The sequence below is a fragment of the Delphinus delphis genome, chromosome 19 (assembly GCF_949987515.2).
Source record: "Delphinus delphis chromosome 19, mDelDel1.2, whole genome shotgun sequence".
Classification (NCBI taxonomy): Eukaryota; Metazoa; Chordata; class Mammalia; order Artiodactyla; family Delphinidae; genus Delphinus; species Delphinus delphis.
Window position 1 is genome coordinate 19,113,843 of NC_082701.1, and position 27,092 is coordinate 19,140,934.

The 27,092-nt window shown below is 42.1% G+C and overlaps 1 protein-coding gene and 1 pseudogene across 2 annotated transcripts; one reads left to right on the plus strand and one right to left on the minus strand.

Moving 5' to 3' along the window:
- Positions 1-13: 13 nt before the first annotated feature.
- Positions 14-27,020, minus strand: NBR1 (NBR1 autophagy cargo receptor). Of its 2 annotated transcripts, none has more exons than XM_059997421.1 (22): positions 26,916-27,020; positions 23,777-23,887; positions 20,900-20,962; positions 19,938-19,956; positions 19,128-19,150; positions 13,338-13,532; positions 12,932-13,009; positions 12,229-12,443; positions 11,588-11,755; positions 10,720-10,929; positions 9,916-10,075; positions 9,531-9,821; positions 8,721-8,870; positions 8,152-8,227; positions 7,514-7,624; positions 7,092-7,256; positions 6,773-6,850; positions 5,410-5,833; positions 4,548-4,642; positions 3,803-3,860; positions 2,949-3,054; positions 14-1,837 (listed from the first exon to the last, which is right to left on the minus strand). In XM_059997421.1, exons 2-22 carry the CDS (start codon positions 23,876-23,878, stop codon positions 1,664-1,666), a joined length of 2,961 nt encoding a protein of 986 aa, XP_059853404.1. In that variant the 5' UTR covers positions 23,879-23,887; positions 26,916-27,020; the 3' UTR covers positions 14-1,663. The 2 variants fall into 2 exon arrangements, with proteins under 2 accessions (XP_059853404.1, XP_059853405.2); XM_059997422.2 differs by lacking the exon at positions 26,916-27,020 and adding an exon at positions 26,567-26,692.
- On the plus strand, positions 14,160-19,117 carry LOC132414872 (thyroid transcription factor 1-associated protein 26-like; annotated as a pseudogene).
- Positions 27,021-27,092: the final 72 nt, after the last annotated feature.

Below are 27,092 nucleotides of genomic sequence, written 5' to 3' on the forward strand. Positions count from 1 at the left end.
AAGGACCGGCCAGTCCAAGTAGGGGTTTCAAAGTTTATTTCACCATTCTTGAAGCGGTTAGGTACAAGTACAATGGGACAGACGACTGGACCCCAGGGCCCTCCTGGACCCCTACAATACAACTCACATGGTCAAGACAAGATCCCGTCCCAAATCAACCGAATTAATTACACACACCCTGCCGCTCAGCCTCTACCCAGAAGCCCACCCCCCACCCCCACCCCCCACAAAAACGTTTTAAATAATAAACAGGCTGGTTGGCTTGCAGTCTGAATCCTGGCTTATTTCACAGCATTCAAGAGTTATACTGTAAATAAACATCATTATGGCCCATGATTCATTTAAATCACCATTCATTATAATACCAAACCAGGTTAAGTAATACTATTTTACTATCCTTCCCCCTTCAGGCTGGGGGTCAGAGTCTTCTTTTTCTGCAAGTAATTTTTATGACTAAAATCTGTAGTGTTCTTTGTCACACCTCTTTACTAGCCGTACCCAAGACTCCCTTCTGTAAAACAGCGCGAGGACCAGGACCCCGTAAGCGAGCTCCTTCCCGCTCGCGTACCCTGGGGTTAAACTAAAACTTTTTCAGTGAGTTTGCTCCCATCCGAGTCTTGCAAAACACCAGCCTCTTTTTCTTGTTCTAGGTTCTCCTGAACAGATTGCAAACATTCAGGAGGCCATCAGGATGGCCTAAGCCTCACACCCACTCATTTGCCCACCCCTGAACTTCACTGACATGATTCACACAGGAGCCTGCCTTTCACTTTTCTCATGTTCCTATACACCCCCGCCCACTCTACTGTAAAGGCCTGCCCCCCGACATAAAGAAAAAGGGTAACTGTTAAATTTACTTTTCCCTTTAATAGAAGAGTTTTCCTTCTTTGTAGCATTAGCAAAATATTTCACACTACCTACATTTTTTCCCTTAAATAAAATAAAATGTCTGCAAAATTGCTACGACAGACGCTGCTCAACAGGTGCTGCTGGCTTAATGCGCACACTCCCCGCTCCTTTCTCAGAAGTGCAGAGACTGGAAGGTGGATGTACTCTAAACGCATCACTGGGGGTCTTTTGAAAAACAACAGTGCCCGTTACTAAGACTTGCAGGGGAACGACTTTCTCCATGAGAAGGGAAGAGGAACAAAACTCCTATCGTGCGCGCCCTGGGTGTTATTTTAACACCACACAGCTATGAAGCTTGGGATAGGTTAGAAAAATTATGAGAGTAATTCTTGAAAACAACGTCCAAGGTTAATTTCTTTTATAAGCTGACAATGAACAGATATCCTCATTGAAAACATCCACAATTAAGCAAAGAAAAATACTCAACTTCAGTACAAGCAGGAAGAAAAAGGGTTCTATAGGGAGTTTAAGTTGCACTTTTCAGTGCACTAAAACGGAGAAGAGTTTTATCCAGATCAAGTGAAAAATGCTCTTCCTACAATTCATCTAACGTCTAAAGGGAAGGTTTAAGTTCCGGCCTTTCATTTGCTCCAAAAAATACCGCAAGGCAGGTATTGTCTTGACAGTTCAATGATGGGCTCTATGTAGATTCATCAGATCAAAAAATAAGCAAGGGCCTCCACCCCACACCCCCAAGACAGAATAAAGATCGTCTCTGAGCAGCAGGCAAAGTTACTGAATACGAGGTCACTCCTCAGTAGCGGTGGCTGTACCAGTCGTCGTTGTTGATCTGAAGGAGTTCTGTCACAACCTGCAGGATGTTGTAATTGTGTTTCTTCAGCAGCCTTAGGTTTAGCTGCCTGTCACAGAATCCCATTTCAAAGAGATGGGACATCAGGGCTGCTGTCTGATCTTCGGAAACTATTGGCTGTGTAGAGTCAAGAAAAGCGGAACAACGTTTTTTGTATAATTTGTGTTTATCTTGTTAAGGCATGCTCATCTTCCAGATTTATTCAAAATACTAGGTAATCAGGTGCCGGGCTACGGCACTCCTGTCCACCCAATGCTAATGGGTCTTCTGAGGGGATAAGGAAGGACTGGGAAGGCCCTGCTTTGGATTAGGTATGTCTGCACTCTGAGCCAGGTGACTGGCGAACTGTCTTTAGAACTAGATGAAGGAAAAGATGCTAACGAACTCTGGAAACCCTGTGAAGTTAAAGGTAATCATGACGATGGGGCAAGAAGGAGCAAGAGAGGAGATGGTAATTGGAAGAAAGCATGGGAAACTGGAAGAAAGTATGGCCAGCGCAAGTCTTAACCACTGGACCACCAGGGAAGTCCCTCCCACGGGTCTTAAAAATAAAAGCCAAAATCACTTAACACAGCATCCCACCTACATCACTGGTCTTTTCTCTTCTTGGTGCAAATTCACCTTCCAGGTTCACATCTCCAAGTCTCTGTACTGGCTACTCTGTCTACAGTGCCCTCTCTAACCCTCTCTCCTGGCACACACTCATTCTGTCCTTTAGGACTGAGCTCGGGCGTCATCTGCCAGGATGCCTTCCCTGGCCCCGCCGTGGGGTCGACACCAGGCTGAGGTGTTCCACTGGTCTGAGAACACTCGCACAGTATCTTACACTGCACAATAGACGTTTTTTTTTTTTTCTTAATTGAATGGGAAGATTCTTTACATTCTACAGTGCTTTGCAATTTTCAAAAGTTTCATAGATAAATGTCCGTTTGCTTATCTCCCACTGTCTCTGGGCAGGAACTGGTGTCTGATTCACCTCGTAGTGCTGGTACCTGGGAGAGTGACCCCCACACAGTAGGTCCGCAACCAACGTTAGGTCTTTTTTCTTTCCTCCCTCAAGTGACTTAGCCAAAGTCATACAGCTGGAAAGTGGCAGAGCTGCGTGTTAAAGATTAAACTTAAAGCTCACGCTCGCTACGATGCCATGCTACTCTCTCCAACCCGGGCAGACGCCACTGTTTTCACTGGTGACTTGGATTCGGTTCAGGAAAATAAAACATACACTGACCTGTGCAGTGACCGGTGGTCCAGCAAACAAGGCCTTGTATGCAGAGGCGGCAACAGACAAAGCCCCCTTCACCAGCCCTCCAGCAATGCTGCTCCCGTGGTGGTGCCTGCGGGGAAAGCCAATTTGTCTCCCTAAAGAAACGTGAATCGTTATCTTCCTACGGAGAACCTGGGCTCTAATCCTGGGAAGAAAATGAGATTTCCCCGAGAAAAAAGTCAGACGTAAAAGGAGAGTGGGCCTATTTTCCTATCAGTTTTATAGCTACAGATCTGGGCTTGATGCAGGGCCCAGCTCTTACTGCTTGCTGCAAGATATGGGCAGGGCACTGCAGAAAGCACCTCACTCTGGTTAGCATGCCAGCTTTCAGCCCCGGCTGGAAATTCATGTGCTCAGCAGCACACTGAGGACCTGGCAGTCTGCATGCTCAGTTATCATCCCAGAGGAAACACCTCCCAAAGGAAATGTGATTTTCTGAACGCTCTACGTAGGGAGGAGCCCACCGTGACACTGCTCTGAGATGACTGGGAGCAGAGAGGCAGGTGTGTCTACGAAAAAGTTACAAGGATGCACAGCGGGCTGGGCCTTCCTGCCTTCTTCTCTGGTACTAAGCAGGAGGTGAATCTGAGGGAACTTCCTCCTGGTCTGGAATGTGAACACTCTTATTAAACATCAACATGAGTCCTCTGCTCAGTGCTGCTCGCAAGCTTTAGGAGGAAATAAGGACAGGAAGGAATGATGGCTCTCCTCCGCTCTCGGCAGGTGGCACATGCTCTGAGAGGCTCGTTTAAGCGGAGGCAATACTAGGATATCCCTCTGCTTCTGAAGGAGGGGCTGCACAAGGAAGCCCCCGTTACCTTGAGTGGTCAGAGCTCTTCTGTCTGCTGTTTACAAGTCCTGATGAGCCTCTGAGCTCTAAAAGCAAAAGAGCTGTTGGTTAGATACAGCACCCATAACCCCCTGGTGTTTCCTAATCACAGCAAGGCTAGTTTTGAGGCAGGTGGCAATCTGATTGCAACGATTAAAGTCTCTTTTTCTTTCTTTTTAAATATTTGAGAAATTTTGCAGGTGGTTTAAGTAAATGTTAAAGAAAACTGTCCAGAATGCAATGCAAGGTGACTGTTTAGTGAATCAGAAAAATTAATTCTATAATCCTATCACAATAGTTTATTAGTTCTTAAGTACTTTCAGGTTTTGTTTTTTGAGGACGAGAGGAAAGCGACTTTGAGGGTCTACTCACAACTTCAAAGTGCTAGTCTCTTTATTTTGTAGGTAAGGAAACAGACCTTCAGGTCTTAGAACCCTGCTGAACCATTGCAAGGTCACACGGTGAAGAAAGGTGGAGCTGAGGCTGGAGCCTAGACTAGTCTGGCCCCAAAGCCTGTGTTCTTTCCACTACAGCACAATGCCAACCTCTATGGGATCTCGTTTAATAAATATTAAGCTAGAAGACAGAACAAAAGAGTATGAGGCAGGAGCACAGAAAAAGTCATAGGGCAAGTTTCTAAAAACTGCCAAGAGTCACAAAGATAGAGTGCCTATTTATACCTGGTTCCATTAGAAAGGAGCACAGAAAAAGAGAAAGCTCAGGCTGGTCATTACCTCCTCTGCTCTGATCAGGGACTGAAAAAACTTCTGGTACGGTAACTGGTAAATCCACTCCTGGGGAACCATGATGCTGTGCATACGGAGGACTCCTTTCAGAAAGACACAATATTGAAAGTAAGTTGAAAAGGCGCCTACAGTAACGGTGGAGAAACAGTAAACAGAGCACAGCAGTGCCAAATTCTCTACAGAGGCTTCACATTTCTGATCCAGATCACATGTCTGAATTTAGGGATCAGGTGAGAAGGGCTCATTCTTCTTCTGGTTTTCCTCTTCAGCCACAGTCAAGCTAGAAAGACTGGCTTCAGTCTGGTCACTTCCCCCTGTATCAAGTGGTGCTGATAAAAGAAAATATCTAGCTCCCTGGGAGAATGCTTTAAATTATAGTCAAGCCTCCACCATTTTCCATACTGTGAGAGAGCAGTGATACAGACAGAACCAGTAGAGAAAAACAGTAACTTCTATCTGGGTTTTGTAGTATATTTGTTTCCATAACAGATTAAACTTCTTATTCTACTTTGTTTGGATTAGTATGAGAAAGAGTTTTTGCTGCCTTTGCCCATGAGTCAACAGAACAGGGAGGAAGGTCCAGGGATGTTTGTGTTTAAAAACTGGCTCTCAATGATCAAAACATAAGTAGATAGATTATACTCAGATAATTAAGGTTAACTGAAACAAGTATTTCTTTAAATCCAGAATACACAAATACTGGGAAGTACAACTTTTATTCATCAGACTTTACTATGGGAAATAGACTCTTCCCTTGCTGACAAAGAAACAGGTTTTGAGATCAGGTTGAGTCCTCTCTCTTTATTCCACCTCTGGAGAACAGCCCAGCAGAGCGGGGTGTGGATGGTACCTGGGCAGCCGTGGCGAAGGCCCTACCACCTCTGGGGTCAGGGGCACTGTGTCCAGAGTCTGTGAGGTCATAAGGATATCATTGATGCTGTGCCCCTGTGGCTGGTTCTCCCCTCCAGGGGGTCTCTCCCCAGCCTCGACTGGTTCCTGCCCAGCCTCAACCCCAGGCTCGCCTTCAGCCCCTCGCTCCAGGCCTGGCTGTGAGAGGGCAGAGCTGTACATGGAGTCCCCCAGGGGGCGGCTGGTGTCAAAGCACTCAGGCAGGATGATGATGTAATCCTCCGAAGAAGCAGAGGACTGACTCTGAACTTCATCTCTGAGCTCATCCTCCTCCTCCTCCTCCATGACAGCTTCTTCTTCAACAATACGGACAATCTCTTCCCTCTCGTCTCCAAGTGGTCCCTCTTCGGGTGGAGCAAATTTCACTGAAGGATGAAAGCAACCAATTTTAAGGTATAAGCTAAAAGCAGCCCCTGTGCTACCCTTACCCCACCAAGCCTTGTAGGTCATGAGCTATAATTATGAAACCCAGAGGACAGGGACAAACCAGAGGGAAGGGCTGCTGAAACCACGGTCATGGCCATATTCTAAACCTACGCAAAGCCACATAGAAGCAAAGTTCACAAAAACAACATTGGCAGAAACATCGAGGCTTCTGAGAACACTATGAATCTTAAAACAAGGAGGCCTCATCCCTTTTCCTCTTCACGTGATGGTTAACATACTGAGACGGGTTCAAATCAAAACTGATATACTAGCTAACAGTGCTATAAGAAGAGAAAATGTTTGGTGGTAAATACTTCAGGACTGTATGACTACTTTCCTTCTCTTCTTTGTGAAGTAATGAGTAGTCATGATAGAAAATTGGCAAACATGGATGACAAAAAAAAAAGGAAATAAAAAAGTACCTATAACCTTAACAGAGATAACTACTGTGAACATTTTGGCGTAAGTCCTTCCAGACTTTTTTGTTATGCATTTGTACACAAGTATGTGTGAGGAAATACATATATTTTAAAAAATATACAGTTTAAATATAGATACATAAATGAAAAAGTGAGATAAATCATGCTTAAAGGTATAGGTCAAATTTCACTATAATAAACACAAGACATTTTTTCACATTATTTTGATGGAGTAGAATTTGAGTTTTTGGATAGTACTTGAAATACATGACAGTGGTTCTACCTATCTGACATCTAAAAATTTCTGCCACAAAGAAATTTATTACAGCAGAATTTAACCGTGAGAAACTTAGTCTGGTGCTCCTGTTTCTGCCCACTATTTCCTGACTGCTGCCCTTGGAGAAAGGAGACAACTCAGCTGCCAGTGGGGGTCTCTGCTGAGGGGCTCTGTCAACTTACAAGAAGACTCCTTGCTGCAGAATCCAGGCAGCACAACCGGCTGCTGCTCCTCTGTGGTGTGCAACTGAAATTCTGCCCCTGAAGAAGTACAGAAATGAGTTATGGTAGCTGCTTTGCTCCTGATGCTATAAATAAAACGGTCAGGTAGCATATGTAGAGCCCAAAGAAACAACCATGATCCGAATTCTAACAAAGATCCCGCTATCTCCACTACTCTCAGTAAAGAAGAGCACTTCTATCTGCTCAGGTCTGGCAATCACAAGTCAGGCGTCACCTCAGTTTTGGGGGGTGGGTGGGTGGGGAATTCAGGGACGCTCACTGTGCGTGGACTTCTGTCTGCAAGGTGGTTTGTGATCCGGGGCAGCATCCAAGGTAAGGGATCGGATTACAGTCTCACACACGAACTGGGTCCCACTCAGGTCATCTTCTGCTTCCTCCACTGAAGAAATGTTCTCAGCCCTCTTCTTTACTGACACTGTGGAATCTGAAAAAGACATGAACTTTGTCTGCAATTAGCGTTTAAAGTGTTGAAGATCTTTCTCTAGTCATGTACCCATGCTGATGCGATGCCACAGAATAGCTGCTATTGGTGCCATGTGCAGGTGAGGAGACTTCAAAAAATGAGATCCTACAGAAAACCCGCTCACACAGCAAGGTAAGATTAGTAGGGGGTATGTGTAACAACAGGGTGTGGTGTGGAAGGGGAGGATGCAAATACTTTACAAATATTTAACCCCTTACCAGGAAGTTCTTTAAATCCCGCCCCTTCACTCTCTTCCTGTATCTGCCCCAAGCCTGGCTTCTCTATTAAAGGACTGTCATGTGGCAGAGGAGACATGCAGGGAGTCATATCTGGAGAATGAAGACAGGAGAACCATCAGCCATGAAAAAGCTTCACATCATCAACAGTCAGTGTCCAGAAACAGCAGCTCATAGGCTTCTTGCCTCCTGCATGGCTAAAATAAACCCAGGTACACTTCAAGGCATTCTAAAGAATTTCTCCAGACCATTAGGCACACAAGTATCTCAGACAGATCCATCAATGCAGGAAGGATCATAAACGGTTGTTTGGCTTTGGGAGACCATGGCCAAGACACAGAGCCATGAATGCAAAAGAACAAAGGGACACAAATATCCAGAGAAAAATGGAGAAGAGGGTCCCTTTATGGTGGGGAAACTTTGCACAAACTGGTATTGTTGCCTCTGACAACAGGGAGAGGAAGGAAAATGAACCAATGGGTGCAGTTTTAATATCACATTGTGGGAGAAATCCTTGCCAACTATTTCCTCAGAATAAAATACTAACTACCAGAGTCAGGGCTGCAGTATTTTGGGGCCTGTTAATAAAATAAGCAAGGTGGACCGAGTGACATTCTTACCCACAGGGGTGTTGTGGGGCACTCTCTCCAACTCTTGGACAATATTTATATCCAACAGCTCAAAGGACAGCAGGTCCTGAAAAAAAAAGGCACAAGGTTAGACTACTCGCAGCACACGCTAGAGCCATGTTTTGTCTTGATGGGTCCTGCAGGCCATTGAGTTCTGTATCATCCCAGATTTAACTCTGTTCAAATTCATGCCTCACATCAGTCAAGTGAAAACAAGAAGAGTTAAATGGGAAGTAGGCATTCAAATAACCAAATGGCAGGAAAGAGAGCAAATGCAGTGGGGGTGAAGGTGAACCAGTTAGGCAGAAAAGAAGAGGCAACTAGAGGGAAGTGGTGGGAAGCACAAGGTAAGTTCCCAATTCAAAGACGAAACATTTAGTTTAGAAGCCTGCTCCCACTGGTGATGATTTTGCCATTCAGTGCATCTGACTAGATCAGAGTGGGCGTATCTCCAACTTCCTGAGCACCACCTATGGCTCTACCGCCTTTTCTTCAACAAGTTCAGAACTCTTTCCCCAGGGCTTTCTGTCCCTCGCCCCTCAAAGTGCTCAGTCTTCCACCTGGGCAGTCAGAAGGTCCACAGATGGGATATAGAGCTCCCTCTCGCTGGCAGCATTTTTGGCCTTCTGTGGGATGCAGGTTCCTGTCCCTTCTGCCTGCTCAGTTGTTTCACCAGGTGGAATTTCTTCTTTAGCCGGAAGAAGAGCTTCCTATGGAGATAAACCATTGGGACACATTTTAGGCCCTCAACAGAACTCAAAAGGCAAGCTGACGGCTGCCTCCCTAAAAACAAAAGCACTGCATGTATTAAAACTTTTTGTTTTGTTATAATTTTAGACATAGAAAAGTTACAAGAACAGTATAGAGAGTTTACTAATTACCCCCTTCACCCAGCTTCCCCTAATGACAATAGCTTAGATTAACCATAAAAACAACAGTCGAAACCAGGACATTAACACTGGGTAACTAAATTTAAGTAGTAAACAAGGAAGCTGCCTGAAAAAACTGTGCACCAAGTAACAATCAGGGTAAGACTTCATTAGTATTTAGGAAACATACACAAGGGATATACAGGAGAGATGACTGTTAAGCAGCAAAGGCATCAGCTCAGCAGGCCCACAGGCCAGGCAGCTCTGCTTTCCCTCGTGCAGCACAGAGGCTAGCCACACATCACTACAGAGAGATACGAAAGCACTGAGGGACGCCTGCACCAAGATGCGAAGGACATGCAAACAGAGCCCCTGAGGACTAGGCCCAATATAAGCACACGATGTGTTCGAAGGAGGGGAGAAGCTGGCTTCTCCAGACTTCTGAAGAACCACCAGCTGTGAGTGGGCTCTTTTGGTTTTAGTCACCCTTCCAATGCTCACCTCTTGCTGGCAGGTGAGATCAGCACCTTTGCTTGAGCTGATCATGCTCTTTTCAATGTTATCAGAGCTCTCTGTGTAGGGGAAAGGATCCACTATGATACTGCACCAGACCCGAGGCCCAAACTGCTGGCCTTTGTGAGAAAGACGCCAGTGGGAAGTGTATGTTCCCTCCAGGGTTGGGGCAATGAACTCCACAGACACAACTCCCACATGGCCGGCCTTTAGGCAGGGAACCAAAACATCCTTCTTTTCTGTAGAAGCCAAAGTCAGATTTCCCCACATGAACTTGAGCTGAAAAGAATAGTGACAAGAGAAAGAAAGCCTGTCAGTTAAACACACTGCCACCTCAAATCACTTCATCTTCACGTTTTGTGGGGAAAAATACCTTTGTGTCTGTACTCCACTTTACATTTCCTGTATTTTTCATCCTCCAGTGTTTGATAAACTTGGTTCCTGGCTGGAGGTGAGTCCCATCAGGCAAATTCTCATCCACAAATGCTGCACTGAGGGTTGGCATAACTGAGGCACAGGGCTGCAAAGGGAGCCTGAACAGAAATTCAAATATTTAGTCACTTGCTGCTGGGTGTGATGTCTTCTGAATACCCAATACTGTGGTTTGAGACACAGACAGTGACCCTGGAGGATGCACCAATGCATTTGCCTTAAAAATAATACTAACGATGGGAATCCCCTGGCAGTCCAGTGGTTAGGACTCCGTGCTTGCACTGCAGGGGGCGCGGGTTCAATCCCTGGTTGGGGAACTAAGATCCCGCACGCCAAAAACAACCCCAAAAAACAACCTCAAAAAACAAAAAAAAACCCAAGGGGACCTGACTCCTAAGCTAAAAAACTATGGTGAGGATAACTAAAAGGGACCATAAATTAACTAAAGAGTTGGGCTCTTAAAATATTTGCTTCTTTTGCTTCAAATCCAGACTGCCTCCAGTGAAGAGAGGTCACACCAGCCAGTTTCTGAACCTTACTGGTTTCTGTTTTTCTGAAGAAGGCAACAAAGCAAGTGTCAAAGATAACTACCAAACCACCCTTTAAGAACACTAGGATCGGAAAACGGGAAGTTTTAAGGGTTTGGGTGTTATGGGTTACCAATAAATAAGAGAGAAGTTGGCTTAAGTTCCAGTTTAGAGAGCTGGACCTAAAGTCCTGGCTCCCGCCCTGGCCCTGGGCTTACATTGGGGTGTTAGACTGCAGCAGGCTCTCGGGTCGGCCCAAAGGAGACTTGGGGCTCTGGAGCCCATGGATCGAATTCCACAGATGAATCTTCCTGTGGAGTTTAAGCTGCTTTTTAAGTTCCTTGACCTCTGCTTTACGCTGTTTCTTCTCAGCTCGCAACCTTTGCTTTTCTGCTTTAAGAAAGTTCTTGTCAACCTGTTTCTGGAGCCTGTGAGACAAAAAACACAGTCTTAAAAAACAAATCTCACAAACAAATCTTGAAGCTATTCAGAACTTCCCTGGTGGTCCAGTGGGTAAGACTCTGCGCTCCCTATGCAGGGGCTCGGGTTCAATCCCTGGTTGTGCATGCATGCTGCAAAAAAAAAAAAAAAAAAAAAAAAAAAAAAAAAAAAAATCCCCCACGCCACAATGAAGATCCTGAGTGCCACAACTAAGACCCGGTGCAGCCTAAATAAATAAATGAATAAATATTTAAAAAATCCTGAAGCTATTTTGAGCCACTTGTGGTCTCCATCAGCGTCAGCTTCTAGATTAGTTTCTTAATTTCTTTCTGTAGTTCTCATTTCCATCTCATTAGCTTTGGAGGATAATTATCCCTGTCATTGCACATCAACTGGAAAGGAGTGGGAACTAAGGAGACTATGTGCTTTTATTGTTTTGTTTTTGGCTGTGCTATGCGGCATGTGGGGCCTTAGTTGCTCGACCAGGGATCGAACCCGTGCCCCCTGCTGTGGAAGCGTGGAGTTCTAACCACTGGACTGCCAGGGAATTCCCAGGAGACTATTTGTAGTTTTGTGACTCACACCCTGTCACCAAAACCAAGAAACCAAACAGAGAACAAGCATCCCATGCACATATGGTTTTACCTGGCCTGTTCCAGAGCAGCAGGAAGACGAGGAGTAGAGAACCTCGAGTGAGAGAAGGGTTCAGAGGAACCCACAACAGGTCTCCGCAACTTCAGCAGGACATGGTTGGAGTCATGGGCATATGGCCCCGATTCACAATCTTCACAGATATTGTAGGATGGGCAGAGGCTATGAGGAAAAGAAAGGAACAGTGGGAAGTACCTGAGGTTGGGCGATAGGGACCCAGACTTCCTTATCTGCTCTATTACCAGCTAGGTGGGAACCTGAGCACATCACCCATCCATGCCATGTCTCAATCCTCATGAATAAAATGAGGATAGTAACACTTCACCTGTACCTATTTCAAAGGACAATCTATGGGAGAAAACGAGATATGAAAGCATTTGGAATACGGAGATAATCCTTGGGGATCCAATTTTGTTTTGGGGAACTTAATTTTGGCTCTTTTAATTCGAAAGTATATATGAACACCACAATCTGAATACCCTTCAAATAGTTATTTTATCTTGTGGGTGAAGAGTAGCTTGTTTCCAATCCAGAGCTGCTATGGATGGTGCTCAGAGGGTACTTCCCAGAATGCTAGAAGGCCCGCCTGCTGTAAGTTCTACTAAGAGCTATTCACTGCCCAGTTACTGCTTTACCTGCACTGGTAGCGCACACCGACGATCCTCCTTTGGCAGCTGCTGCAAGCAATATGCCAGTTGAACTGGTTTTCTGGCAAAAACAGTGTTTCCTCTGAAATAGGCATTGAGACTTCTGAAGGACAGGAACCCAAGGATGGATTCTGGAGGATAAGCTTCTCACGTAATTTCTGTTCAAGCTTCTCAACCGTTTCTTTAACCACTTGCTCTCTGAACTAGAATACAGAGAAGATGGGGGAAAAAACCCCTCAGTTCCAAGACTGGAAAAAGGCATGAAAATATCAAATAGACCTGAAACCTCACCACCTCTGGTATAACATAAGAGCATAATAAACAGATAATAGCTACTAAATGAAGGGACAGAAACAAAGCAAAAAAGGTCTATTCCTTCCATAGCTAAACTGGTTCAAATAAAATACCAAAAAATCCATTGATGAGTAAATTTCTAACTCTTCCTTCTCAAGCACAGAAATTTGTCCCTTTCCCTTACATCCTTAGAATTAAACTCCCCCCTTTTTCTAGTACATTATTGCAAAAGCTAGGAACTTTCTTGACTGGAACTACTCTAGTTTGGATATTATTAGCTACTACTCTTCATTCACCTGCACCAGAGGCAGCAGCCCTCTGGATTTAGCTTTCTGTTTCTTCTGCATTCCACCCGTTCCAACACTGCCATTAGAACCCAAGCCAGAAAGACACTCACTGTCTCTAGGGAGCTTGTGAACCAGTCTGGGGGCTTGTCTTGAGGCTGGTCTGCGTCACGTGGAGCAGGTGGAAACTGCTGCAAGTAAACACAATCGGAGATAGTTTTTTTCTTTTTCTGTTTAAAGTAAATCTCCTGAAATGTATTACTTTGAGGTTTCTGTTGCCAAATAATATAAATATATGGTCAAAAAAAATGAGCATGAAAGAGTATAGGAAAAACCGAAGTCTTTATCTCAAACTATTCATGCTCCTCTCCAGAAGTAACCACTGTTACTAGTTTCAAAAAGTCAGATGGAGACAGTCAAAACAACTCCCAAATCTTTGATGAACAGCTCAAATCTTAGACTAGAGACAATGAAACATAGGTTAGAAAAATCATAGAGACAGGTCCATTCCCTTTGTACCTGTGCTGCAGGCTCCTCTGGGGTCTTCATGTCTGATCCCAAGACTCTCACCAGTGAAGAATAATGTGCAAGTGGCTTCTTCCCTGTCCTTGCAACTGGTCGTTTTTCTGCTCCAACTGGGGGTGGGGCTTCGTAGACAACACGATAGCCTTCATGGACTTGCATCTGCAGTTGGTTTCCCTGCTTAATTGCCATCTGAGAGCATACGTTATGAAATTAAAAACAATATTGTGTGATTCTCCTTTCCTAAATAAAATTTCAAAGACACCTAAACAGAAGAGGTGTGGTAAAATATGCTGGAAAATATCAGATTCATGCTTCTTTTATTAAATCAAATAACAAATATGTTAACAGTCTGCTGTTTCTTGGCCAAGAATGTTAACTAGGAATGGTTTTGTTAAAAACAAAAGGGTTTTAGTGTAGCTCTTCATTAGGTGAGATGTTTTCATTAATTGGGTTACTACTTTTCTGTTTAACTTTTTAAATTTAAGTGTAATTGACATATATTAGTTTCAGGTTAAAACATAATGATTTGACATTTGAAAATGTCAAATATACATTGTGAAATAATCACCACAGTTTGTCTAGTTACCATCTATTAACTGGTTTTTACGTAGGACTCCACTTACGGATTCTAATTTCAACTTTTCAAAAGTCAATTCTAGACCCAGGAAACTTAAAGCTATGTCCAAAGTTAAGCGTCTACCTTCCCACTAAGAATAGTATTTTGGAAAGCATGCTTAAGTGGTCACCTCTTTTTGAAGAGCATCTTCTTAAATATCCTATTTTGAAAACTCTACTTCAAGGAGCATTTGAGATTCCATGAAGGTACTCCAGCGTCCAAGAAGAGATTAAGGGGTCAAGTCCGTGGGGTTCTAGCTCCTCCCACTTGTTACCCAGTGACAAGATTTGTTCTTCCTTTATCTATTTTCACACATTAGACTTCTTAAGATTCCACTTAAAAACAGCATTCCACGTCCAAAAAGTCTGAAAGCTATCATCTTAGGTCAGGGATCAGCAAACTTTCTTTTTTCTTTTTTTAATTGAAGTATAGTTGATTTACAATGATTCAGGTACACAGCAAAGTGATTCAGTTATTTATATATATACATATATATATTCTTTTCCAGATTCTTGTCCATTATAGGTTATTACAAGACACTGAATATAGTTCCCTGTGCTATACAGTACATCCTTGTTGTTCAGCAAACTTTTAGTTTTTTTTTTAAAGTCTTTATTGAATTTGTTACAATATTGCTTCTATTTTTTTAATGTTTTGGTGTTTTGGCTGTGAGGCATGTGGGATCTTAGCTCCCTGACCAGGGATCAAACCCACACCCACTGCATTGGAAGGTGAAGTCTTAACCACCAGACCACCAAGAAAGTACCCAGGAAACTTTCTTAAAGGGCCACATAATAAATATTTTAGGCTTGCAGGCCATTCAGTTTCTGTCACAACTACTCAACTCTGCCATTGTGGCACAAAAGTAGCCACAGACAATACATGATGAATGGGCATGACTGTGTTCTAATAAAACTTTATTTATAAAAATGTGGCCAGGGTGGGGCTTCCCTGGTGGCGCAGTGGATGCGGGTTCATGCCCTGGTCCGGGAGGATCCCACATGCCAGGAGCGGCTGGGCCCGTGAGCCATGGCCGCTGAGCCTGCGCGTCCAGAGCCTGTGCTCTGCAACAGGAGAGGCCACAACAGTTGAGAGGCCCGCGTACTGCAAAAAAAAAAAAAAAAAAAAAAAATGTGGCCAGGGTGATGCTGGCAGCAAGGTGGCAGACAGGGATTTTTGGGACATGTAACAAAGGAGCTGTTGGCAGGATTCAGAAATAAGAATGTGAAACAGAGCACATGGCAACCTAACCATCAACCATCCGTAGGCCTTCGTGGGGAAAGTTCGTGAGGGAAGGCTTTAAATTTTGAAGAAAACTAAAAAGTCAGAAAAATTATAAGAAATTGCTATGACAGGAAATGAAGGCTCAAACCTCACAGGAATCACAGTTCACAGATTTATATCCTGATCATCTGAAGCACCTCTACTTAGTTGCAGAGTAAAGACTCAGGAAGCCACCTAGAAAAGTTGACCAGTCCTTATCAGAAGAACAAGTTGACCAGCCTTTGTAAGAAGAATACGTAGATCAACCTTTGCCAGAAGAGCAATATAGTATTGACCAGACTTTGTCTGAAGAACACGGTAGCTTTGAGCAGCCTCGGCCAGAAGAACAATGTAGCATAAGAGTAAATTCTCTTGCTATTCCAAAGAAAAAGAAAACATCAAATCAAACAGCACAGGAAGAATGTGAACAGGTACAAGCTAAGCATGCTGTTAAAGAACAAGAATTAGGAGGAAAAAAGAGAGAGAAGCAGCTCAAAGCCTCTACTACAAAGGGCCAGTATTATCTCTTTTTTGTTTTTTGGCCACACCACGTGACTTGCGAGATCTTAGTTCCCCAACCAGATACAGAACCCATGACCTCAGCAGTGAAAGCTCGGAGTCCTAACCACTAGACCACCAGCGAATTCTTACCAGTATCTTCTTTAAAAACAGAAACAAAATTAAATCAGACATGTCATCCTTAAGGGTTAAAATATCTGTGGGCTATTAAGTTCTCTTGAATATGTACTATACCTCCTAACAGTTAACTAAATTTGTCAACAGAAACTGGATTGCTAAGCTATACTGAATATAAAATGTCCAAATATTTTGTTTTTGTAAAAGCAAATTATCTATATATACGCTACATAATGTGATTTCTCTTCCTTTCTTAATTATAAAATATTGGCTAAATTCCCCATGCTGTAAAATATATCCTTATAGCTTATTTATTTTATATATAATAGTTTGCACCTCTAAATCCCCTACCCTTCTTGTCCCTCCCCACTGGTAACCACTAGTTTCTTTTCTGTATCTATGAGTCTGTTTCTTTTTGTTATATTCACTAGTTTATTTTATTTATTAAAAATATTTATTTATTTGGCTGAGCCAGGTCTTAGTTGCACTGTGTGGGATCTGTTCCCTAACCAGGGATCGAACCTGGGCCCCCTGCATTGGGAGTGCAGTCTTAGCCACTGGACCACCAGGGATGTCCCTGTTTTACTTTTTAGATTCCACATATAAGTGATAACATACAGTACTTGTCTCTCTCTCCCTGACCTATTTCTCTAAGTTACATCCATGTTGTTGCAAATGGAAAAAGTTCATTCTTTTTTATGGCTGAGTAGTATTCCAGTGTGTGTGTGTGTGTGTGTGTGTGTGTGTGCGCGCGCGCACACACACATCTTCTTTACCCATTCATCTGTTGATGGACACTTAGGATGCTTCCATATCTTGGTTATTGTAAATAATGCTGCTATGAACACTGGGGTACAAATATCTTCTCAAATTAATGTTTTTGTTTTCTTTGGATATATACTCTGGAGTGGAGTTGCTGGGTCGTATGGTAGCTCTATTTTTAGTTTCTTGAGGAACCTCCATACTGTTTTCCACAGTGGCCACCCCGATTTACATTCCCACCAACAGTGTAAAAGTGTTCCTTTTTCTCCACATCCTCGCCAACATTTGTTATTTGTGGTCTTTCTGATGATAGCCATTCTGACAGGTGTGAGGTGATTTGTTTCTTATTTGCCTCTAAAGGAAGGTTGGCCTGGAGAACTGAAAGAACCTTCTATTTAGGTGACAGGTTCAAGCACATAATAATTTTGTATCATATTAAATTCAGATGAAATACAATGTTTACAAAAAATTTTAAATATATATATATACACACACACATACATATATGGCCAGCTTCCCAGCTATAGTTTGCCAACTCCTACTCTAGACCACAAACCAAGAAGCTTTTTCTAAAATATTTGGTAGAGTCTGTGGAAAAAATTGCTCAAGAAACAACTACAACGAACTGTGTCAAAATATAAACATGGAATTTTAAGTATTATATGTTACTACAGAAAAAAATGTATGTAGAAAAAGTCTTGCTTCCTAGGGCAAGACAGGCTTATATAAACTCTAGACTGCTGAGATCCAAGATTTCTGACAGAATAGGTAAACTAATAGTGGCTGTGAGAAAGGTAGAAGAATTATGAAGTTTTTAAATGACTTTTTTAATGAAACTACTATAGCTTCTGAATATGGAAAAAGAAAAGCCAGAAGATTGGAGAAGAGTAAAGGGGTGTTGGGAGACATCATGTTAGAACAGCTTAAAAGCAAAGAAGAAGGGCTTCCCTGGTGGCACAGTGGTTAAGAATCCGCCTGCCAATGCAGGGGACATGGGTTCGAGTCCTGATCCAGGAAGATCCCACATGCTGAGGAGCAACTAAGCCCGTGCGCCACAACTACTGAGCCTGTGCTCTAGAGCCCGTGAGTCACAACTACAGAAGCCCAAGCGCCTAGAGCCTGTGCTCCGCAACACGGCTAATGGAATTCAGAATTCAGAAGCCACTGCAATGAGAAGCCCATGCACCACAACGAACAGTAGCCCCCGCTCATAGCAACTAGAGAAACACCATGTGCAGCAACGAAGACCCAACGCAGCCAAAAATAAGTAAATAAAATAGATAAATTAAAAAAAAAAAAAAAAGCAAAGGGGAACTAGGAAGATCACGTGAAAACTGGGGCAGAGGGAAATTTCTTTTTGTTGTTGTTCTATATTTTTTAATAAAGTTTGTAATCCAATGGACATGCAAAACAAAACTGTGCTGAGAAAAAGTTTCATAAATTAGTACGTGTTAGGAAGTTGTGGGACAGGTCAAGGTCACAGGAAGAAGGGAAGCCAGTCCTTTGTACAGGCTTTTTGTGTGTGTGTGTGTGACACTTCCAAATGGTGGGGGCAGGGCCCGTGCTGTAACGAAGCGCACCTATACAAATGAGTGACAATACAAAGTCTGAGTATGAAAATAAGATTTTCTCTGAAAACACATTTTTGGCACAGATTAAAAAAAATGTACTTTGCAGAATCTGATTTTTAAGTCAGTATTATATATATTTATATATATTATATATTTATATATACTCACACATCCCAAGTCCTGCAGAGGGAAATTACGAAGCATGAAAAATTACTAACAGAGACGGGTATTTCAACTAAGAGAAACCAGGAAAGGGCCTGAATGCCTAAAACCAAGAGACTGGCTGGTAAATGAGGATTTCTGCGTAAAAACCAAGAAGACATTGGCTAAACTTTTGAAACAAGTGGCACTCAGAATACCAATTCTGATCAAAAACCAGGAAGGGTAAATCCAGCTCCTGATTTAAAAAAAAATCTTGCCTTTCCCTCCCTAGACAAAAAGTGATTATGGAAAATGGCTCAGCCTGGATTAGAAGTTCAAAAAGGATAGTCAGTGAAAGGTCAGCTTAGCACACCTTAAATAAGTGACCTTGAGGAATACTCTAATTCATCACTGACATACAAGAGATTGTAAATGGATGGTTTATACCTTAAATTCTTCCACATTATAGTGTAACATTTGACAGGGAACAAGGTGAAGGAAGGAGATAAAAAATGTGAACCAGAAAGCATCATTTCAGAGAGTTCTTTCAATTTTGAAATGCCAGTACAGTGGCATCAAGACCAGCAATGAGATGCAATGATACTGGAAAGAATCTTTATATTAGGAGGTACCTTTTGCTGCATGGTATGCTGAACTCATCACAGTCTCCTTAAAAATGGGTTTTGCTGTGTTTATAGTCATTAGTTTCTCCACATGGCTAATGGAATTCAGGCTCAAGTTTTAGTCCATAAACATTTAAAAAATTATTTGAAAACAAGATGAAATGATCATTACCTTAAGTGCTTCTTCATATTCTCCTAGAAGGACAAAAATATACATACTGTGATTTTTTTACCAGCCCAAAAGATTCTATTAAGCACGGACAATTCTTACTTTTAAGAATTCTTAGCTTACAGTCCTTATATATGAACAGCTACTACCTTTTTGCTGACAAATTCCCTTCTTATCCCATCATAAACAGAAGCTACCTGCAAATTAGTTCTCCCCCTTAAATCCCTCTCTCTGCTACTAGAGTCTTCCAGTTACAAAAACTCAATCCAGCTCCCTCACTCTAGGCTTAGTGAAGCTCAGGACTCAAGGAAGTTAAAGGATGGTGTTAATACTATCATTTCAGCTGGTTAAAATAAGGTTCTGGGGGCTATCCTGGGAACCTAATCTTCAAATATAACATTGCTCCTGTGGGAAAATGCACCCCATGCTCTCAAAAACCAACCATCTTATTTATAACTTGACTTTAATATATATACCAAGTCAAGGACAAAAGCAATACCAGGAAAACAAGTTAAATATGTTGAATTGGGAAACATGTTTTTCAAAACATTAGCATCTTAAATATAAGAGAACCTCTCATTAAAGCTGTCCTTTGGGTCCAATCAAGGCACCAACCTATACACAAAAAACTGTTATAAAATAAAGCTCTCCTATGTAACTAATGCCTATGGGTAAGTGAGTGCATTTATTGCATACCAAATTCTACTCTAAAATAAATACTGCAACAAGATTTGAATGGAAATGGAAATGCCAATGCCTATGATCAGATTAAGGCTTTTAAATAAACCTGAATAGGTTCTCTCAGGGACTCACCTTGACTGTTGATGGATACCTGTAAAAGGAAAAAAAGCAACAGTGAATTATAAACCTCTCATCAACTGAGCAATTCAGCATATCCAGCCTCACAGGATAGATACAAAACCTCAGGTCAGGCATTCAGCTTTTCCAGTATCTGAACTAAATGTGAATAATTAAGTAATTTTACTGCTTAACTATTATATCCTCCTTTGTTTCAGGTAGTTAAGAAGCAGCATAATATAGTGGCTAGGAGCCTGGGCTCTGGAGCCAGAGGGTATAAAGTATGTATATCAGAGGGTATGAGTAGTACCCTACTCTGCTATTTCCAAGCTTTTGTGCCTTTGTGCAAGTTACTTAAACTCTCGGCGCCTCAGTTTTCTCATGCGTAAAACAGAGATAATGATAATAGTACTGTTGTTAGTCTGACACATTGTAACCACTCAATAAGGGTTTGTCATTATTATTTTTATTACTAGAAACTAAATAGCAGCTTGTGATACAGTTGAACATAAGATCACTATATAGTTTTTTTTTTTTTTTTTTTTTTTTTTCAGTACGCGGGCCTCTCACTGCTGTGGCCTCTCCCGTTGTGGAGCACAGGCTCCTGACGCGCAGGCTCAGCGGCCATGGCCCACGGGCCCAGCCGCTCCGCGGCACGCGGGATCCTCCCTGACCGGGGCACGAACCTGTGTCCCCTGCATCGGCAGGCGGACTCTCAACCACTGCACCACCAGGGAAGCCCCACTATATAGTTTTAAAAGTTATCTCTCAGATTTTCTTCTTCCATGTCGCTTCCTTATTTCTCAACTCCATCTCAGATGGCACAAATCAGCTTAGAACATACAATTATCAAATATGTTTAAACTCCTACACAAATGAGATAAACACTATTCTGAACTTTTTGAGCTCCACATCCCTCTTGAGAAATAAGATCCCTATTCTGGATACCTGGTCATGGGTACCATAATATACTTTACCTCTTCATTTTCCTCATCCAGGTATTTTATTTGAATAGTGTTCAAATCAAATGAAACTTTTACCTGCAAATGAAATGTATACACTATATGATCAAGTTATCAAAAAGGCAGGTTGTAATAGAACCCTAGAAGTCATAAAATAAAGGACTGACATATTTCACTACATAAAAATTAAACATTTTACATGGTTAAAAAAAAACCAAAGTCAAAAGACAAGCAATAGACTGGGAAAAATATTTGCAAATCACGAGAGACAAAGGGTTAATATCTGCAATACACAAAAAGCAACTGCTAATCATAAGATCTTAACTGGTAAAAGTGGGCCAAAATCTACAGAAATTTCACTGAAGAAATCAGATATGCCTAACAAATACATGAAAAGATGTTTAACCTTAATGGTAGTCAGAACAACCTAAATTAAAGCAATGAGATGTCATCTCAACAGAATGGCAACACAATTTTTAAAGCTGTAACATGCAATGTTGAGGAATTCCCCGGCAGTCCAGTGGTTAGGACTCTGGGCTTTCACTGCCGAGGGCCCAGGTTCAATCCCTGGTTGGGGAACTAAGATCCCGCAAGCCACGCATTGCAGCCAAAAACAAAAAGACATCCAATGCGGATAAAGATCCAGGGCACTGTCATGTGCTTCTGTGGGGTCCTACCACTGTTCTGCAAAGCATGCAGTAGTATCTATGAAAATTTAAAGTCACATGCTTGGTGACCCATTAATTTCACTTTGGGAAACTTTATCCTATAGAACAGTGTATACGTTATATATACAAAGAGGGATCTCCTGTAGTTTATTTTATAGTGGTAAAAGGAAAAAAAAACCCAACCTTTTGGAAATTGAGGCATTATGCTAACTGAAATAAATCAGACAGAAAACTACCATATAATCTCACTTATATGTGGAATATTAAATACAAATAAACAACTCATCAACTCATAGATACAGAGAACACATTGGTGGTTGCAGAGGCAGGGAATGGGAGGTGGATAAAATGGGTAAAGGTGGTCAAAGGTACACACTTCCAATTATAAAATAAAGTCCTGGGGATGTAATGTACAGCACAGTGACTACAGTTAATAATATGTACTATATTGTATATTTGAAAGTTGCTAATAGATCTTAAAAGATGTCATCCCAAGGAAAAAAAAATGTAACTGTGTGTGGTAATGAATATTAACTAGACTTACTGTGGTGATCATTTTGCAATACACGAAAACATAGAATCATTACATTGTATACCTGAAACTAATATAATGTTATATGTCAACTATATCTCAATTGAAAAAAACCCACAAAAAACCCTAGAAACGATCTTTCAATAAGGGATGGTTAAATTGTTGTATAACACCAACAGCAGCTTGGATCCTTGTCTATTCATTGAGAACTGTGTCTATAATACAGGCTGGGTTAAAAAAAGCAAGCTGTGGAGTTACTCAGTTTTCCTGGGTATCACTCATGTATACAGGAGGTATGCATGTTAGTAAACCACTACTTGTTTTTCTCCTGTTTTTTTTTGTTTGTTTTGTTTTTAAAAAGCAAGTTGTAGAATAATGTTCATAGTATGGTATGATAACTGTATGAACATGGAAAATGTGGGCAGTACACACAGGGCTGTTAACACTGGTTACCCCCAAAGAGGCTAGAATAGCGGGTGGAGGGTATGGGGAGTGGAGGGATATTAACATTTTCTTTATATATGTTTGGATTGTTTCACTTCTTATAATGGGCAGGTATTACACTTTTATAATTTAAAATTTACAATAAAGAAAAAAGGCAAGCTGTCAGTTCATTTAACTACTAGGAAAAAAAAGATAGCTGTGTTTGATTTTCAGATCATTTGACAAACAAGATCCAACTTTCTGGATAACCATCTGTCCAGGGTAGTATAAAGGAAATATTTTTTTTTTTTTTTTTTTTTTTTTGTGGTACGCGGGCCTCTCACTGTTGCGGCCTCTCCCGTTGTGGAGCACAGGCTCCGGACGCCCAGGCTCAGCGGCCATGGGTCACGGGCCCAGCCGCTCCGCGGCATGTGGGATCTTCCCGGACCGGGGCACGAACCTGCGTCCCCTGCATCGGCAGGCGGACTCTCAACCACTGCGCCACCAGGGAAGCCCTAAAGGAAATATTTTTCCTGGAAGACAAAGGATGAGATCAGATCATCTTTTGAGGTCTCTCCACCATTTCTTTTCCTTTTTGGTTACCATAACACATAACCAGAGAAAAGTAGGTTTTTACCAACCAGGTAAAACTAGGTTTTTACCAAAGAGTTTCATTAGACAAACACAGTTACACAGGAAGTAAAACATTCACTACTGCAAATCAAACAAAAACAGAAGAGTACAAAGGGCAAACCAAGAAGAGGAAAAGCACTAACAACAACGAAAGTGATAGATGAGCTGCTATCTGAACACCCGTGCGAGTTTTTCCTGCTCAACTTTGAGATATTCATCCTCTGACCTAGCAATAAAAGCAATCGATCAGCTCTTGCAAAACACAAATTATATCCTTGGTGGTTCAAAAACCACAGTAACCTATCTGCTCTCAAGCAAGAGAACATTCACCTCAGGCCTCGTTAGGGTGGAGTCCACACCAATTCATTCCTCAGGCCTCCTGTTTCTAAAATAAACAGGATTTCTAAGTCCTATCTCACTTAAAAAAATAAATTTACCTTTCCTTTCTAAACGCCTCAGAAAGAATTTGTTTGTTTCCTCTACCAGGGCACATCTCCCATATGAATCCCAAGCCCCTGTCAAAAATAATTTTCCAAAAGGCCCAGAAATGGTAAATATGACACAGCTAAAAACAGCTATCTCTGGAAAAAATATTTATGCTTAAAGGATGGAGAAACAAAACAAAATAACACTCACCATAGCTTCCACATCAGCCCAAGTTGTATTTTCTGGATCAGAAACTAGAAAGCTTTGAGTTTCATTTTTAAAAGTCACATTTAGAGTAACCTGTGGTTCCATGCTGTGGGGCTAGAGAAGAGAGGATGGATGAGAGAGAGAAAACACATTAGAAAGAGTTCTATAAACTGCATAAACATTCATTCAACAAATACTTGTGAGGACCTAATACAGGCTAGGCTAGGAGGACACAGCAGTGGGTGTGAAGATAATGTCCCTGCTCTTTTGCTATTTACAGTCTAGTGGGTGGCTTAAAACGAATCTCACTGCCATATGTTTGCAGAGAGAATGTAAATTTTGGCCACATTCACAGAAATCATCTAACATTTGTAAAATCCTTTAGGATTTTATGAACTTTATAATGATTGCTTAATTAAACAGATACCTACTGTTACATATTTACTAGTAGGTTACCAAGATGAGTAAGCGTAGGTCTCTACCCTTGGGGAATTTACATTTCTAAAGCCTGAAAGTGATGATCTATATTTTTCTTGGAAAAGCAGCCCTTTCCTAAATTGAGCAACCAAAGTTCTCTATTAGATCCATTTAACAACAAGTTAGAGGCTGAACCACTCGCCAAGAAACTATACAGGGGTAGCATTCAACAACCTTCATCGAAGTTCATGTTTTTTGTAGGCTACTTTTTTTCTTTTATGGAGAATTTCAAACATACATAAAAGTGGAGAGTAGTGAACATCTAACTACAATGATCAACTCAAAGCTACCCTCATTTCATCTATACCCTTCCATCTCCCCAATAGGGATTGACTGTAGTCAACTGTTTTAACCAAACTCATTTCATCCACAAAATAATTGAATATTTACCTCTAAAAGGTAAGAATTTTAAGGATTGATTACTTATGAGTTGTTAGATTGGTTTTTTTTGACTTTATGAAAAAATTGTTTAAATCTAAATGTAAGTTGTAATGAAAAGGGCCAGCTTTTTTATATGTTTATATGTTTTCTAAAAAACATATTCATCAATAAATCTTGACTAAGCATCTACAAAGAGCCAGGTTCTGCTCCAGGCACAGGACATTGGAGAGGAACAAGATTAAGTCTCAGGAGTTTACAGTGTAATGAGGGGAGGGATCACAGGGGTTTAGAAGAGCTGGGTTCCAGACACAGCTCTGGCACATTACTAGCCATATAAGTGTGAGCAAGTCTTTTAACCTCCGAGCTTCAGTTCCTTAATCTGTAAAATAGGTCTAAGACCTCTGCTTTGCTAACCTCACAAGGATGTTATCACAAGGATCAAGTAAAAATGTGTATGCTATTTCTTTGAAAACGGTACTCAAATATAAAAGTTATTATCATAATAAATCAGGGCCTGAAATAGTCCTGTTTTCCACAGTGTAAGGAACTGCCCTGTGAAACAATACAACTGTCATTAAAAACGATCTTGAATTCTCTGAGGATTCAATTCTCTGAGGATCAGGGATTTTTTTTTTTTAATCCAAAGACAATCATCCTCCAACATTTTCCATCCTTTTTCTCTACCTAGAGCCAAGTTCACCACCAAAATAGTTTCTAGCACCAATCCTGCTGACATCTAGTATTTCATTCATATGGAATGCAATTCTTGGGGTCCTTAAAATTTGGACAGAACTCCTGGCAACTCCCCAGAATCTTGGGCAAAAAATCAGGGAGATTAGGTGACTGATTCACTCAGCCAAAAGTGGATATTCTAAAACACATTCTCACTTTTCAACTTCTGAGAAACACACTTCCACACTTTTTAAAGTCCAAAAGGAAACTAATCTTCTTTGCCTTTTCTCAAATTACACAGTTGGAAATTAGTTTAGATACTTTGGAGCTCATCCAACTAGTTGGCTGGCAAGGAGAAAACAGGAAGTGGGAGATTCTAGTTTAGCTGGACCATATCCAGGTCTTCATAAAGAGCTGCCTATTTCGGTTTGCCTTATATGTGAAAATTCTTTTAGCAAGAGCATTAGTCTTGAACTTGTGGAAATACCAAAGCTATCGTTAGTACTCTCTGTCCCTGTAGTTAGTAAAGTCAGGTAGCTGGGGCCTCGGCCTTCAGCTTTCATTAACTGGCATTATATTAAGTTCATGCCACTGGCTCATCTTTGCTTGGCATAGATCAGCTTTTCCTCTATGTCGATTTTTCCAGGATATCAAAATTCCCTTTAATGAATCTGACCTGGGAACCTGAGCTTTCATTACTGTCTCCACCGGAGGCCTGTACAAGCTATCCTGGAGTTAAAATGTGTGATCTGAAAGCTGCGTGTTCGATAAAAAGGAAAAACGGTGTCTTTCCAATACCAGAGGTCCCTGACCAAGGAGACTTCCTTATGAGGTTCCCCGAAAGTGGGATGAGGGGGAGTAGGAGGCTGTGTGGGTAGTGTCATTTTTTTTTTCCTTGGAAACTTCATCCTAGTCTTCCACTTAACTTTTCCTGGCACTCCATGTCCCCAAGACAGTATCACCAACCCCTGAAGACTCTCTCTCGTTTTCTTTGCCTAGGCCCTCTTTGTGCTGGGGAGTCTCGGCGTCCTTCAGCAGAAGCCAGGCGTTCTAAGCCACGGACCCGCCATCCCTCCGGTGGTATCCGCCCCCTTGGCCCCTCGGAACACGAACTGCTCTCCCATCCGGTCACTGAAAAGATCGGCTGGCCCCAGACACGGAAAAAGTCGCCCCTCTTCTTTGCAGGTTTCCTCCCTTGAACTTCCCCAAGCCCTCTCAGTGCGACGTGACACCACCCCTAGGTAACCGCAACTGCTTCCTTACCAGCTTCCCGCCCCCGGGGGGCGCCTGCCCGAGGCCAGTGCAAGAACCGTCCGCAGCCAGCTCTCGGGCTATCCCTGCGGGGTGAATCTAACATGGCGGAGAGACACAGGGCCTAGTCCCCTGCGTCTCTGAGTTTCCGACAAGATGATTGGTTCCTACCACTTGTCCCTCAAAACTACCACCCCACTGATTGGTCGAAGATGAGTTGGCGGAGGCGGGTCAGGAGCGGCCAGAACCTCACAACAACAACAAACACTGGGGCAAAGGGGCGGAACTACGAGTGCGCAGCCGTGGGCCGATTTCCCCTTCCCAGGTAAAAGCTGCGCCGGACCTTAGTTAGGTCACCGACCTTGGAGGACGACTTGCCGGAGACTCGCGGGGATGGATGGGAATTGTAGTCTTCCTCGGATTTGTAGGTTCTTTAGCCTATTATCCGCTCTCAAGATACTAAAACATAACACTCCAATCCATATCTGTTGACGTGCATAAGCGGGCGGAGCTCTTCAATTTGTCAACTTGGGCTGTC